General features: G+C 38.9%; 1 protein-coding gene across 6 annotated transcripts in view; it reads left to right on the forward strand.

Moving 5' to 3' along the window:
* ANAPC1 (anaphase promoting complex subunit 1) overlaps positions 1-14,551 on the forward strand; it is a 117,461-nt gene that overhangs the window by 61,252 nt on the left and 41,658 nt on the right. For 5 of the 6 annotated variants that reach the window (XM_037994280.2, XM_037994281.2, XM_037994284.2 and 2 more), the window contains 4 exons: positions 252-430; positions 3,438-3,664; positions 5,962-6,080; positions 9,251-9,522. In XM_037994280.2, coding sequence (XP_037850208.1) covers positions 252-430; positions 3,438-3,664; positions 5,962-6,080; positions 9,251-9,522 — 797 coding nt within the window. The remainder of the gene's footprint in view (positions 1-251; positions 431-3,437; positions 3,665-5,961; positions 6,081-9,250; positions 9,523-14,551) is intronic. The other variant, XM_008008372.3, reaches the window with a different exon arrangement.

A 14,551-nucleotide genomic window follows, 5' to 3' on the forward strand; every position in this document is an offset into this window, starting at 1 on the left:
TCCCTTTCTAGGAAATGTCTTTTTGTCCTTTGTATTTTTCTATTAGATTGTCTTTTTTTCTTTAGGTTTTTACAAGTTCTTTCAAAGAGGCTGCTTATACTAATCCCTGATGTCAAGACATTAGTCTGGTAGTAAGATGAATAAAATGAATTTATTTGTCAGGATAGATATTGTTGCCAACTTTAGTCAGGATAATTGCGATAGTGGCAAATCTAAATTAAAATTGTTTCTCCTTTCCTTTAACTATAAAGGATTCACTTTAAGAGATTTGGAAACTCTTCCCTTTGGAATTGCTCTTCCCATCAGAGATGCAATTTATCACTGTCGTGAGCAGCCTGCCTCAGACTGGCCAGAAGCTGTCTGTCTCTTGATTGGACGTCAGGATCTTTCCAAGCAGGCCTGCGAAGGAAACTTACCCAAAGGGAAGTCTGTGAGTATCAACATGGAAAGTTCAGAGTTCCAATTTTAGCCTTAAATAAAATCATAAAGTAGAAATGTTCTTCATTTTCCTTTAAGACTTTTTCTAAGTATATATATCAGCTTGTCTTTTATATTGTATGCCAGATGGGGTTTGTAATTGTACACGTCTTATTAATTGTAAGTCGAGCATAGGAGCAGGAGATTTTGTGAATGTTCTATCTTGTGCCTGGATCTTTCTTTGCCTTGAATCAGGACAAGTCCTGAGTGTAGTCGTGGAGACTACCATGGCTATTTCTCTACTTGTACCACATTAGTAACTAACCACTTTGTAATTATTACATAAGAAAAGGGAGAGCACATATATCCTGAATTTGGATGGGTAATTATATATAAACATTTTCTACTGCATATTTTTTGATGTGTTGAATTTTTTGAATTTAACCTTTTAAATAGGTGTAAACATACTTGTTTAACCACATGAAACTATAGCCCCGGGGAAAAAATGTGTTTTTTTTTACTAGAGTTGTTTAAAAAGATGTCTTAAGCTATCCCTCCTGAAATACTGTCTTTCATCAATCTTCAAGTCTGTTTTTTTTTAAATGAGTTCTAGGAATCCTGCAAGTAGAAAGTAAAGTTATTTCATTACTCTACAATTACCTTTTTAAATCATCCTCTCTTAAAAGTTGAAAATGAAACTTTTAAAACTTATTCTAGAATTCTAGGTAACTTTAAAAAATAAACAGTAGAATCTCATCAAGGAGGATTCAGGAATAATAATTGCACTCGTGGTGACTCTTTTATGTTCATGTCCCTGAGAAGACAGTGTGGGAGTTTGGCCTTACCTCTTAGTAGCTTTTGAATCAATACATAATAATCAGTATATTGTAACTATGAGTCACCTTAGGTCTTATTACTGCTTCTTCAGAGCCTATATCAAAACTTATTCCTAACCTCATAGTTGTCTAATGAGTACCCATGCTGGAGTCAGTTTCCATGGGCATCTGATTCTCCAGCAGGGTCATCCCAGCACATCTCTCCTTTAATCTGCGTCTCAATCACAGCTCTTTGTTGAATTAGTATTTATATCCTGTTTTAAACAGAAAACAAATCTTTTTGCTTATAATACGGCTTTCCTGTGAGAGAGAGCAGTTCAGCACCATTAGCATGAAAACATTAATCTGTATTTGAATGTCATTTTAAGTAATTCTGTCTAAATACAGTTTGTTCAGTTATTTGAGGCTACATTTTATGACTAATCCCATCTAAATTTATTTTGTCACTATTTGAGACTATATTTTATAGCTAACTCACCCATTAGAATATAGTTTTTTTAAAAAATTAGATATTTTATAGGAACCAAAATGAATTTTTAGGAACTAAAAGTGATTATTTGGTCATATCTACCTTTTTTTTTTTTTCAGGCTAACCTTGTTGTTTTCATATTAAATGTTGCAAAACTTTAACATTTCAACTCGGAGTTAATCTTTTGTTAAAAGAGTATAATACTGTTTTTGAGGGAATATGATATGATTCCATGCAGTTCACATCTGTGTTGCAGTTAGGTTTAATTATTTGGACTGGGAAGCGCCATATTAAAGCACATGCTGGGCTTATGAGAACATGATGACAGTCAAGGAATTTACCCTCTTACTTGTTTTGCTGCAGTTCAGTACTTTTCCTTCTAAGAAATTTTTATTGGAAACACATTTTAAAAAAATAGTGAAAACTGGCTTGGTGAGGTGGCTCGTGCCTGTGATCTCAGCACTTTGGGGTGGCCAAGGTGGAGGACTGCTTGAGCCCAGGAGTTTGAGACCAGCCTAGGCAACATAGTGAGACCTCATCTCTACTTAAACAATTTTTAAAAAAAATTTAGCCAGGTGTGGTGGTATGTGCCTATAGTCCTGGCTATTTGGGAGGCTGAGATGGGTGGATCTCCTTGAGGTCAGGAGTTCAAGACCAGCCTGGTCAACAGGGCAAGACTCTGTCTCTACAAAAAAACAAAAAAAATTTGGATGGGTGGTACACATACATAGTCCCAGCTACTCGGGAGGCTAAGGGGGAAAGATCGCTTGAGCCCAAGAGGTGGAGGTTGCAGGGAGCCATGATCCCACCACTGCACTTCCGGCCTGAGTGACAGAGTAAGACCCTGTCTCAAAAAAAAAAAAAAGAAAAAAAAAAGAAAAAATAATGAAATCCAACTATGATCCTATCTATTTAAAGTGTAAAGTAAGAAAGTATTTTATTGTGTGACTTCCCCCAACCCTTGGTGTATATCCTTTCAGGCTTTTTTCCTTCTCCTTCTATTAATGAACAGACAGTAAATTAGCATTATTAGCAGTGACTAGTATTCATACTCTACTTGCAATAATTTGTTTCTTTTTTAAAATGATCAGGATGTAGTTTTTTTTATAGTTTATTCAGAATATTTCTCTGCTTGTGTCCAGCCTCTTGACTGTTGTCCTAAATTTAAATTTTCCCCCTCATTTCACGTAACAAATATTTCCAAGTAGGGAATATAGTACTTTTGTTTGTTTGTTTTGATTTTTGTTTGTTTGTTTGAGACAGAGTCTCACCCTGTCACCCAGGCTGGAGTACAGTGGCGTGATCTTGGTTCACTGCAACCTCTGCCTCCCGTGTTCAAGTGATTCTTCAACCTCAGCTTCCCCAGTAACTGGGACTACAGGCGCGCGCCACTGCATCTGGCAAGCTAATTTTTGTATTTTCAGTAGAGACCAGGTTTCACTGTGTTGGCCAGGCTGCTCTGGAACTCCTGACCTCAGGTGATCCACCCGCCTCGGCCTCCCAAAGTGCTGGGATTACAGGCGTGAGCCAGCAATATAGTACTTTTTAAAAAGATTTGTAGAGTCGAGTCCTGGTATACATTGCGGCCCCAACCCATCCCTGCTTTGGAAAACGTATTTTCTCTGTGCTTACTGTAGTCATGGAACATCAGCCTATATATTTTCATGTTCAGTAAGTGCATGTTGACTGCTTTTTAAATTATTATTACAATGAAGTCTGTTACTCAGGTGCTCTCATCAGATGTTCCTTCAGGAACAGAAACTGAGGAGGAAGATGACGGGATGAATGACATGAATCACGAGGTCATGTCATTAATATGGAGTGAAGATTTAAGGGTACAGGATGTGCGAAGGCTTCTTCAGAGTGCGCATCCTGTCCGCGTCAACGTAGTGCAGTACCCGGAGCTCAGCGACCACGAGTTCATTGAAGAAAAGGAAAACAGGTGAAAGAAAACACGGTGCACTATCTTTTGTCACGTTTTATTGTTACATTTGGGTCTTATTTATATTTGTTTTTCCTTCAAGTTTTTAGCATTTAAAACCCTAAAGAGATTTAAAAGATACTTTCAAGTTAAAATGTGCCCTCTGTTTTAAGCTTTCATCCAACTTCAACAAACCACGTGTGTTAGCAAAATATCTTTGGCTTTTGAGGACATAATGGTTGTATTTCAGATCTTCCTCCTCTTGAAATACATATAACAATTTACTCTTTAGAAAAAGGTGAATGTAAAACCATTTTGCCTGGTAGTTCCCTTAAGAATTTACAAACAAGGAAAACACTGGCCTTGTTTTTCTGTGTCTTGATCAGGAATAGATTTTGAGGTTAGTGGGATTTTTAGTGTAGTTTAAACTTACATCAGTATTTTTTTTGATATGATAGATAATACTCCAAATAAATAGATAAGGCAAACTAGATAAGCCTTTCTTCCGCCACTCCCCTGCACAGGATACATCCCTTGATACATTTTAAGACTCAGTGGTAAACGACATCACATGCCTGTGACATTCCAGAGCTATTCTCTTGGGACACTTCTATTTTAAAATTCTCTCCTGTTCTTTTATCTGCTTGTGTCTATTATCTGTCATTCATCTGCCACTGTTTTCTAGTTCTCCTTACTTTTTTTATGGTACTGCTTTGAGGGGAAGGGTCACCCACATTCAGCCACAGGCTGCTGAAGATCTGAATTAGTTGTGATTTCCCTATCAACTGTTTCTTCCCCACATGTCCCCAGTTATTAGTCGCCTGTGAATAAGGAGATGGAGTGACAGAAGTTGAGTTTAGAGCTAGGATTTATGAGCATGACCTCTAGAGCCAGGCGTGGCCATTCTGTGCTGGGTGACTTTGGTTAAATTACTTTACCTCTTGTTGCCTCAGTTGCCTCATCTGTAAAAATAGGCATTCTTCATGGGATGGTGCTATGTATCAAGTGAATTATTTTTACATAGCACTTAGAATACTGCCCAGTACATAGTAAAGCTCAGTGCAGTCAGCCAGTATTAGTAGTAGAGTGCATTGATTCTAAGATGCAAATTTTTTCACTTTTTAATCTCTCTGAAATCAGATGTGTATTTCAGTGAATAGGTGTAATACTTTAATTGGCAGTGCTTTTTCTTTCTTAGTATCTCATGAAATAATGATACATCTTATCAGTGGCATCTTATATTCAGGGGATATAATATTGTTCTCATTATAATTGTGTTACTTCTGCAAAGTTGAAGTGAATTATGTATATGATTTCCTCTAAAAAAATTCTATGGGCTGCAGCAGCCTCTTGACTTTGAATTTTCCTGATCCCAAATTAATGTGGCGGTTGTGTTCCCAGAGAATCTTTAAGACAGAAAAATTTTTCTTTCCAGTTAGCTAGAAAAGCAGTTATGTGTGTCCAGTTAAGGAGGGTGTATGCTTATGAATAGCTTTGTCTGCAGAGAAAATGTTCGTCACTTGTCAGCCTCTAAAGGGATGTTTCTGTGCCTTCAGATATAACTTGTGTAAGCATTTCTTAGTTATAAATGCCCTACTTCCAAAATTTCTGTTAGTTTTTTTTAAGTAGCTATATGGAACGTTAAGCTGTTTTAACATAGGAACAAGTTGAAGAGTGGTATATTAATTTCACAGTAGAGCCCACAGAAACCATTTTAACCTTGAATATACCTGATATATAATGGTATTAGTCCTATAAATCTAGTCATCATGTGAGTGAAACCAATCTGTATTTCCTGTGGAGACACCATGAAATCCATTCACCTCTAATATAGGGACCTTGTTTCTTTTCTTGTGTACAGGCCACAGAAATGGCACTTCTGAGGCTGTATTGGCAAAAGGGATGGGAGGAGGATCCCACATGTACTGAGGACAGCTAGACTGAAATTAACACAGTGATAAAAACCCCAAAAGTACTGTATTTTCCTTTGAGAAGGTTAGCATCCATCAGAGTGGAATTTTAAATTTCTTTTTTTTGAATGCCTAGAGACAGTTGGCTTGGTTTATAGGCCAGGTGGTTTTCATTCAATGTAAATATGAAACAAAACAAAGGAAATATGTCTCTCCCTTAGAGTGTAATAGGAACAAGAATATTAAAATGAAAATAATCATGTTTGGGTAGTTTACTCACATCTTTGTGTTAATTTACTTTGAGACAATTCATCTTACATAGAATACCTTTTGAAATATTTACAGATGATATTTCAATTGTGCTTTGCTTTAAAAATTTTCACATGTTGGTTTTTACTTTAATTACAGATTGCTCCAATTGTGTCAGCGAACTATGGCTCTTCCTGTAGGACGAGGAATGTTTACCTTGTTTTCGTACCATCCTGTTCCCACAGAGCCATTGCCTATTCCTAAATTGAATCTGACTGGTATGTTAAATTCTGGACTCAATGAGAAAGGAAAATGATTAAGTACATGCGTTAAGTGTAGTTCTTTAAATTAGTTAAGATGAAAGAAATGCTCCCTGTATTCCCAGTGATTTTAAATATTCCTAATAGCTGCTATAGTGGTTATCAAAGCTCAAATACCTCGTCAAACTAAATCTCGAGAGAAGCAGATTATAGCTCATTACTCATTTTTGCTTTTTAATGAGGTGATTTCAAGATATAAAAAGTCACTTGGAGAAGTTCAGAAAGATATTATTGATAATGACGAGTATTAAATTTTGAATAATCTTAAGTATAATATATAAAAATATTTAGTCTTAAAATGTCTTATGTCATAGTTTGAACAGATGATCATTGTATAAATCAAGGAATGTACTAAGCAAAAAGAGAAAAAAATGGTTACTTACAGTATTCCCACTCTTCTGCATCACTCCTTTTAACATTTTAGTATATATGTTTCCCAAGTTTATTTCCACATATTTATAATTTTGTATTTGTTTAATTATCAGAAAATTTAAATCTATTTTAGTTATTTTTCTTAAAATTTACAGTGAACATCCTTTTATATTTAACAAATGTATGTGTTTATAATTATGTGTATGTATTGTATACATACACGTGTTTTTAATTGATGCATTCATTTTTATTTGCTTCCGAGTATTTCATTCAGTGGATATACCATAGTTTACAGAAGCAGCCTGGTATTATTGAAAATTACAGTTTGTTGATATTATAAACATTGTTGGGGCATATTTGTCCTATGTACTTAGACTCAGTGCTTAGAAGTAGAACTCTTAGGACACCAAGATGAATGGTTTTAAGGAACATGTCAAATTGCTTTTCTGGTTGGCATGAGTTTTTATTTCTACCATATATAACTGTAGTTGTAGTCTTGATTACAGTGAGTTTTATAGTGCATGTCCACCTAATGCTGATTTGAATGTGTTCTGAAGGTGACAATTGCATAGTTGAAATTATCATTGAAACTCTATTATAGTATATATGGTTTTGTGAAACCTGTACAAAACGTATGTATAATGTATGTAGTAGTGTATAATATATAGTAGTATATAAAGTATAATGTAATGTATAATAGTATATAATATATGCGAACATAATCGTACAGTATTTTAAATTGCATACTTTAAAAAATCCAGAGTTCCACTCAGGTTTGTGAAAAGTGTGTGCTTTGAGCAGCATGCAGGAAATAAGACTGACTAAGTGAAGAACACATTCCCATCTCCATATCATGCTTATTCTGAGCCCTAATCTCATAAAGGGACACAGTGAGCAGAGTTGCTTTTAATATTTAAATTGTCTCAGAGGTAAAGCACCTGTGGCAAAATCGTAACAGTTATTGATTCTTGATGGAAGGCATGGTATATAGATGTTCATTTTAGTACTCTTTCCAACTGTTTATATGAAAGATTTCATAGAATAAATGTGGGTTAAAAAGAAAATCTCATGCAAAATTGGCAGATGTTAAAATGTATTCAATCTGGGTGATTTAGTACTCAAGTGATGCTTGGGTGGGTTCTAAAAAATAGATACATGCATCTTTTTTTCTGAATACATTTAATTGAATTTGCATGTTTAAAATGTGCTTATGACATTAATCCAATGTTTTATTCTTTTAGTCATTCTGGTAGGCCAAAAAGAAAGGTTATCCTGTTAATTTAGGAAAAAATATTTTCTTAAATAGTTGCTTAACCCACACTGACGTGACCTGTTGTACTTTTGTATGTTGTCATTCTCACAGAAGGAAATTTACTTCACCCTTTGCATTTTATTTTCTCTCGTGTGTGAGTGTTATGTCTTATGCATATGATGAATGAAAGTTTTAGAAAGGTTATTCAGTTTTTCCATATTGATATGTCTGCCTTTTTTGAGAAAGTGCAAGTGTAACTTGCGAACTTATCACTCATTGTGGTGCTGTCTAACACTAGCAGTTGAGTTAGCTTTTAGGTACAAAAAACGTTTAGTGAAGACAAATTAGTCTTACTTTGTGCTTTATGTGTATATGTATACATGCTACAAATAAGACACTCTACATCTACTTAAAATTTATTTTACATAACATCTTAGAACTCTTTTAAAATGGTATTTTCAAAGCTCCAGTGAACTGGATAACTTTATGCAGTAGTTAAAATATTTATGTTAATTAAGACAATATTCAAAATATATATAAAAAGATTCAATATTTGCTGTATATAATGTAGATCAAAAAGAAAAGAATCAAGAAAAAATTCATAGAGAACATATAGCATTGTGAACATATAATTTACATTGCTTTTAAATAAATGGACCGTAAAAGTAAATCTAGTGAATGCCCTTTTGAAGTTCACTGGGTGACTCAAGTCTATAAAAGGATGCTTTTTACAAAGCTATCTCTAAACATTTTAAACAATAGCATATAATTAGATGTCTGTATCTGTATGTATATATAGAGAGAGAGAAAGAAAAAGAGAGGGGGGCATATATAGGTAAGAGCTGTAGCAGATTTATTTAGGTTCGTTTTTTTTTTTTTTTTTTTTGAGATGCAGTTGTCTGTTGCCCAGGTGGGAGTGCAGTGGCATGATCTTGGCTCACTGCAACCTCCACCTCCAAGGTTCAAGTGATTCTCGTGCCTCAGCCTCCCAAGTAGCTGGGACTACAGGCGCACATCACCAGGCCTGGCTTTTGTCTCTTCTTAAGATGTCATTTTTCCTTAATGTCCATGGAAAAATATGGGATAGAACATTCGAAATTAACACCAATGTCATCAGATGTTGGGATTTATAACTTGTATAGTTTAGCAGTGATGTTAGTCTTCATTTTGGTTTCTAAGCTCTCTACTGTTTGAAAGAAAGATTTCAAAGCAGTGATTATCCCAATCAGCTCTGTGTAATGTTAAATTGGTATCAGTTATCTCATTATATAGCCTCATACATTTTAACAAAAAGGACCATGAACTGTTTAGACAGTGAAGGTTTTTCCAGTTTGCATTAAGTTTGACTCACATGTACAAAAGTTGTAAGTGGTCATAGAGACCTAACATTCTAGGCATTGATGGTTTTGAATGTATAAAATGTAAGTAATCTTGGTCTCAAAGATCTAGTCTTGGTTTTGTGAATTTTTGTTCTCTCAATGTTAAATTTTGTTTGGCTGGATAGGGCGTGCCCCTCCTCGGAACACAACAGTCGACCTTAATAGTGGAAACATCGATGTGCCTCCCAACATGACAAGCTGGGCCAGCTTTCATAATGGCGTGGCTGCTGGCCTGAAGATAGCTCCTGCCTCCCAGATCGACTCAGCTTGGATTGTTTACAATAAGCCCAAGCATGCGGAGTTAGCCAATGAGTATGCTGGCTTCCTCATGGCTCTGGGGCTGAATGGACACCTCACCAAGCTGGCGACTCTCAATATCCATGACTACTTGACCAAGGTGAGAGCCTGTGCTCCCAGTGCCTGGCTAGTCGTAGCTCCTAATTGCTCTGTTTGCTCTTCTTTCTTCATTCTTGTACTTCTAAGTCCATTTGTCTCACAGTACATGGAATGATCTTTCTAAAGCGTGAATCAGAGCATGTCACTTCCTTGGTCAAAGCCATTTAATTAATGATCTCCTATTGCTTTTTTTTTTGTTTTGAGTAAGGCGGAGTAGAATTTAATGAGTGACAGAAAAGCTCTCAACAGCGAGAGGGGACCCAAAGGTGGGTTGCCGGCCACAAGGCTGAATCTAGGGGTTCTTATAGGCGTGAAATGAGCATGCATGCTGATTGGTCTGTGGGTATGCTTGAGAAAGCACCATTTAGAAATAGGCACGATAGTGTAGAGGACCAACTGGGGAAGGACAGGTATATGTAAAGTAGGTGAAGGATAAGGACCAATCAGGAGAGAGCATGCCAAACGGGAATGAGAACCCTCTAGTCCATGGATTTATCCAGAACTTGTAGCTTGGTTTTCTGGCTTTTGACTGTCTTTGGCTTGAAGGTTGAGTTTCACCTGAGAACTTACCTGCCTCCTATCGCTATCAATCCCTGCTCTGAAGAAGTACATCTAACTGCCATTCGGATAGGTGTGATGACTGTTCTAACTGCTTCATGCTGACAGAGGATGTTGTTTTGGGAAGCAGCAGTCAGGTCTCTCTTAGAGGCCTATCTAAGGGTCCCTGGTAAAAGGGAGCCATCAACCGAGGTTCCATTTGCATGGCCATTTGGAGTTTGATGGCCTCTAGGCGAGAAAAACACATTTTACAAGGAGGTTAAGTACACATGAACCAAATGTGAGTATTATAATGAGAACACAAAGAGGAACTAAAAGGGGGAAAATCCATGCCCGTATATTAGGGAAACCTGGAAAGGACAAAAAGAAAACCTCTGAAAATGGAGTGTTCTATTCCAGGATTTTGCAAAATAGGGTTGTCATGGGCAAGCCCCCCTAGATCATTAGATATGCTACAATTAGGCATTGCAATGCCTTTAATTAGATTTCTGATCCATAGGCTGCAGAATCCAGTAATGCCCAATAATCCCCTTAGTTAGCTGAGGGTCTTGGGGAGAGGGGAAGGAGAAAGTGGGTCCAATTCTCTTCTTGCCCAGTGCCCTAGTCCCTTCTGACAAGACCAGGCCTAGGTTCTTCACTGAAGTCTGATGGAATTGAGCCTTGGACTTTGAGACTTTATGTCCTCCGTCAGTTAGAAATTTAAGAAGAGCCGTACTGCCTTTCTGAGAAATTTCCTCAGTTGGAGCACAGAGGAGAGTGTCATCTACATATTAAGACTTTAACTTGAGTTTGAAAGAACTCAGAGAGATCTTTTGACAATGCCTGCCCAAACAGGTGGGGCTGTCTTGGAATCCCTGCGGTAACACCACCCAGGTTAGCTGGGTAGTCTGGTTGGAGGGATCCCTGAATGCAAACAAGTTTTGGGAGTTAGGGTGTAATGGTATGCAGAAAAAAGCATCTTTTAATTCCAAGAATGCAAACCATTTAGTTTCCTCTGGTATCTAAGTTAACAAAGTATAGGGATTGGGAACCACTGGGTAAATTGGTTCATTACACCAGTTACTCATTAAGGAGGTAGAGATCCTGGACCAGTCTCCATTCCCTGTTGGGTTTCTGTACTTCCGATATTGGGGTGTTACAAGGACTGTTCAGGGTTTAACAAGGCCCTGCATCCTTAGGTTATTAATGATGGCTTCTAGCCCTTTCCTAGCTCCTGTTTTTGAGGGATATTGTCTTTGATTAGGGAAGGAGATGGGATCCCTGAGATGGATTTGGACTGGTAAGACTGTTGTAGCTCAGCCAGTTTTCCCCTGAATTGCCCAAACCTCTGGATTAATACCAGTCTCCACCAGAGGGAGGCAAAGAGTCTGTCCTGGAGCCATAAGGATGGTGGTTCCCTTGTGAGCTAAAATATCCCTACCTCAGAGGAGTTGGGCTTTCAGGTATGATTAAAAAGCCGTAGGTAAACAAAAGGTCTCCCTAGGTACAGCTAAGGGTTTGAGAAAAATACCTGGTCAGAGGCTTTCCTGAGACACCCCTCACAGTCGTGCTAAGGGAGGAGGGGAAGCCCGGTTTGGAGAGGAGAACAGGAATGGCTGCTCTGGTATTGAGGAGGAAGTCCATCGTCTGAGTCCCTTTGACCTCTGGAATCACCCGGGACTGGTGGATGATAATACAGCCTGAGCTGTCAGAGCTGGGGAGGAGAGAGCCCTGGGACCCAGCAGTCCTGTTGGACCATTTGAGAAGCTGGCTCTGAACCTGGAGACGTATGTCTCTGGAGGCAGTTCATCTTCCAGTGGTCTCCCTTACAGATTGGACAGGGCCGTGGGGGCTGCTTCTGATATCAAGGGCCGTCTCTCTTTTAGTACCCCCACACTGATAACAGCTGGTCATAGAAGGAGAAGCTCCCCGGGGATCCAGAGGTTTATATGCCTGTATGGCAGCTAGTAGTGCCTCTGCCTTTTTTTTGTTCCTTTTCTTCCTTTTTCTTGGGCTTCCTCATGGTCCTGATTATAAAAGACCAAGGTGGTGACTTTCAGGAGATTGTCTAGGGTACTGTCTGGTCCAATAGCTAACTTTTTGCAGCATTCTTCTAATATCTGGGGCTGCTTGGGTTATACACTTGTCTTTCAAAATTAACTGTCCTTTTATAGAGTCAGGAGAGAGATGTTTGTTTAATTAAAGCCTGTCTCAGTTTTTCCAGGAAAACAGAAGGGTTCTCTTCAGACCCGTGGTTTATGGTTGATAATGTAATTGAGAGACTTGGCTCTAGTTCTCAGTCCTTCCACTATGCATGCCTGAAAATGTTTTCTCTGCCACTTTCCTAGAGCAGTGTCTGAGTCCCATTGAGGATCTTTGGTGGGTACAGCCTGCTTGACTGTCAGAAAGGGCTCCCTAATTTCTTCCCCTTTTTGGTAGGTGCTGTAATAAGATGCAAACATTTTATCTCCAAATGTCTCAGCGACCTGTAAAGCCGTCTGCTTCTCTGAAGCTCTAAAAGTCTGGTTGAGAAGTAACATGATACCCTTCCATGAAAGCTCAAACACTTGAGTAAGGTTCTGAAAGGCTTCAATATACCTATCAAGTTTGACAAAATTTTCCTAGATTTCCTTTTATCTGCCTCAAATCTTGTGAAGAAAAGGGGACTTGTACTTTGATAGGACCATATTCACTAGGCCTTTCCTGTAAAGGAACAAGTGATGCTGGAGTGTATCCAGATAGAACTCTTCTAACAGGATGAGGGTCAAAAGGGGGCCTGGATAAGGCGGACGAGATGATCCAAGAGGAGCTGGGACCTGGGCTGGTGCAGGGGCCTCTGCCTCCTTATCTAAGGAGGCAGACTGTTGGAATAAGTCTGCCTTGCTGGATATCACTGCTATAAGTGCAGGGTCTGTTGTACATTGCTGACAGCGCTTGGGGTTATCCCGCAGGGCAAAAAAGGCCTATACATATGGAGTTTTTGAACATTTTCCTTCTCTGTGGTAGAAGAGATCTAGCTATTGGATAGTATTATAATTAATATTTTCCCCAACTGACTAGGTCTCCCCATCTTCCAACTTCTAGCTGGGCCAAGCCTTGGTACTGATAAATGCCAGGCATTTTTTCTTCAGAGTCTGAGGATCGAAGGAGTCCTAGTGTCTCAAGATGCACTTGAGAGGAGTGCAGGCTACCCATTTAGAAAGAGAGAGGGGAGAAAAACGCATCCTTAGTCTTTCCCTCTGCCGTCCTGGAGTCCAAGGCATCTCTCAGGCTTGCCTTGGTCGTGGATGTGCACGCAACCGCCATTCATGACCAGGGGAGGATCAAGCCAGCAGGAACCGTCCCGTTCACTTGCACTCAGCCTTGACCCTCCTTGTTGACTGCCTTTGATTTCTCTGTCTGAATTCTATATAAGCTTGAGACTAAGATGAATCTAGGGGGTTCCTGCATATTATTTGTCTATAATGTTCATTTGGCTGGCAGTTTATTTAGCTTCATCAGGCATAACCCAGCATCCTGCCATGAAAAGAAGCAATTTATCAAAGAGACACATAACTAAGTAACATTTCTCAGAAAAGCAGTAGGGAAAACATGATAGGAAAGATTGGAAGTCTTTGTCTGACACCGGAACAGGCTGTTGGGGACTGGGGGCCAGTCTAGGGTCCTTCGGATAACACCGAGGTACCCTTGGCCAGATACCTTTAGTTGACCCAGGACCTTATTCTGATCCCATACAATGACTGAACTTCTGTGAAGGGAAACTGGTTTAAAACAAGGCCAACATTCCCAACACCAGAGGAGAAAGAGGGATCAACCATTGCTCTTAATATACATTCTAGGAGCTGGTGTGATCCTATACACTTCTGCAGCCCTAGTTGGTACCACTGTTCTTTTTTTTTTTTGAGACGGAGTCTTGCTCTGTCACCTAGGCTAGAGTGCAGTGGTGTGATCTCGTCTCACTGCAACCTCCGCCTCCGCCGTTCAAGCGATTCTCCTTCCTCAGCCTCCTAAGTAGCTGGGGTTACAGCTGCGCACTACCACACCTGGGTAATTTTTGTATTTTTGATGGAATCGGGGTTTCACCATGTTGGCCAGGCTGGTCTTGAACTCCTGACCTCAGGTGATCTGCCTGCCTCGGGCTTCCAAAGTGCTGGGATTATAGGCGTAAGCCTCTGCACCTAGCCCCACTCTTCTTCCTGCTCCCCGACTCTCTAACCGTACAGATTGGCTATTTTAGCTCCCTGGCAAACTAAACTCTTTCACTTCACAGCCTTATTTTTTTTTTAAGGCATCTTTATTTATATAAATATATAAAATTCACATACCAAACAATTCACTGTTTAAAGTGTATAGGACAGTGGTTTTTAGTATATTCACAGAGTTGTGCATCCATCACCGCTGTTAATCTTAGAACATTTTCTTCACCCCATAAAGGAACCTTGTACCCACTAGCATTCCTCTTGTACCCACTAGCATTCCTCTTGTACCCACTC

This window comes from Chlorocebus sabaeus, chromosome 14 (genome assembly GCF_047675955.1).
Source record: "Chlorocebus sabaeus isolate Y175 chromosome 14, mChlSab1.0.hap1, whole genome shotgun sequence".
Taxonomy (NCBI): Eukaryota; Metazoa; Chordata; class Mammalia; order Primates; family Cercopithecidae; genus Chlorocebus; species Chlorocebus sabaeus.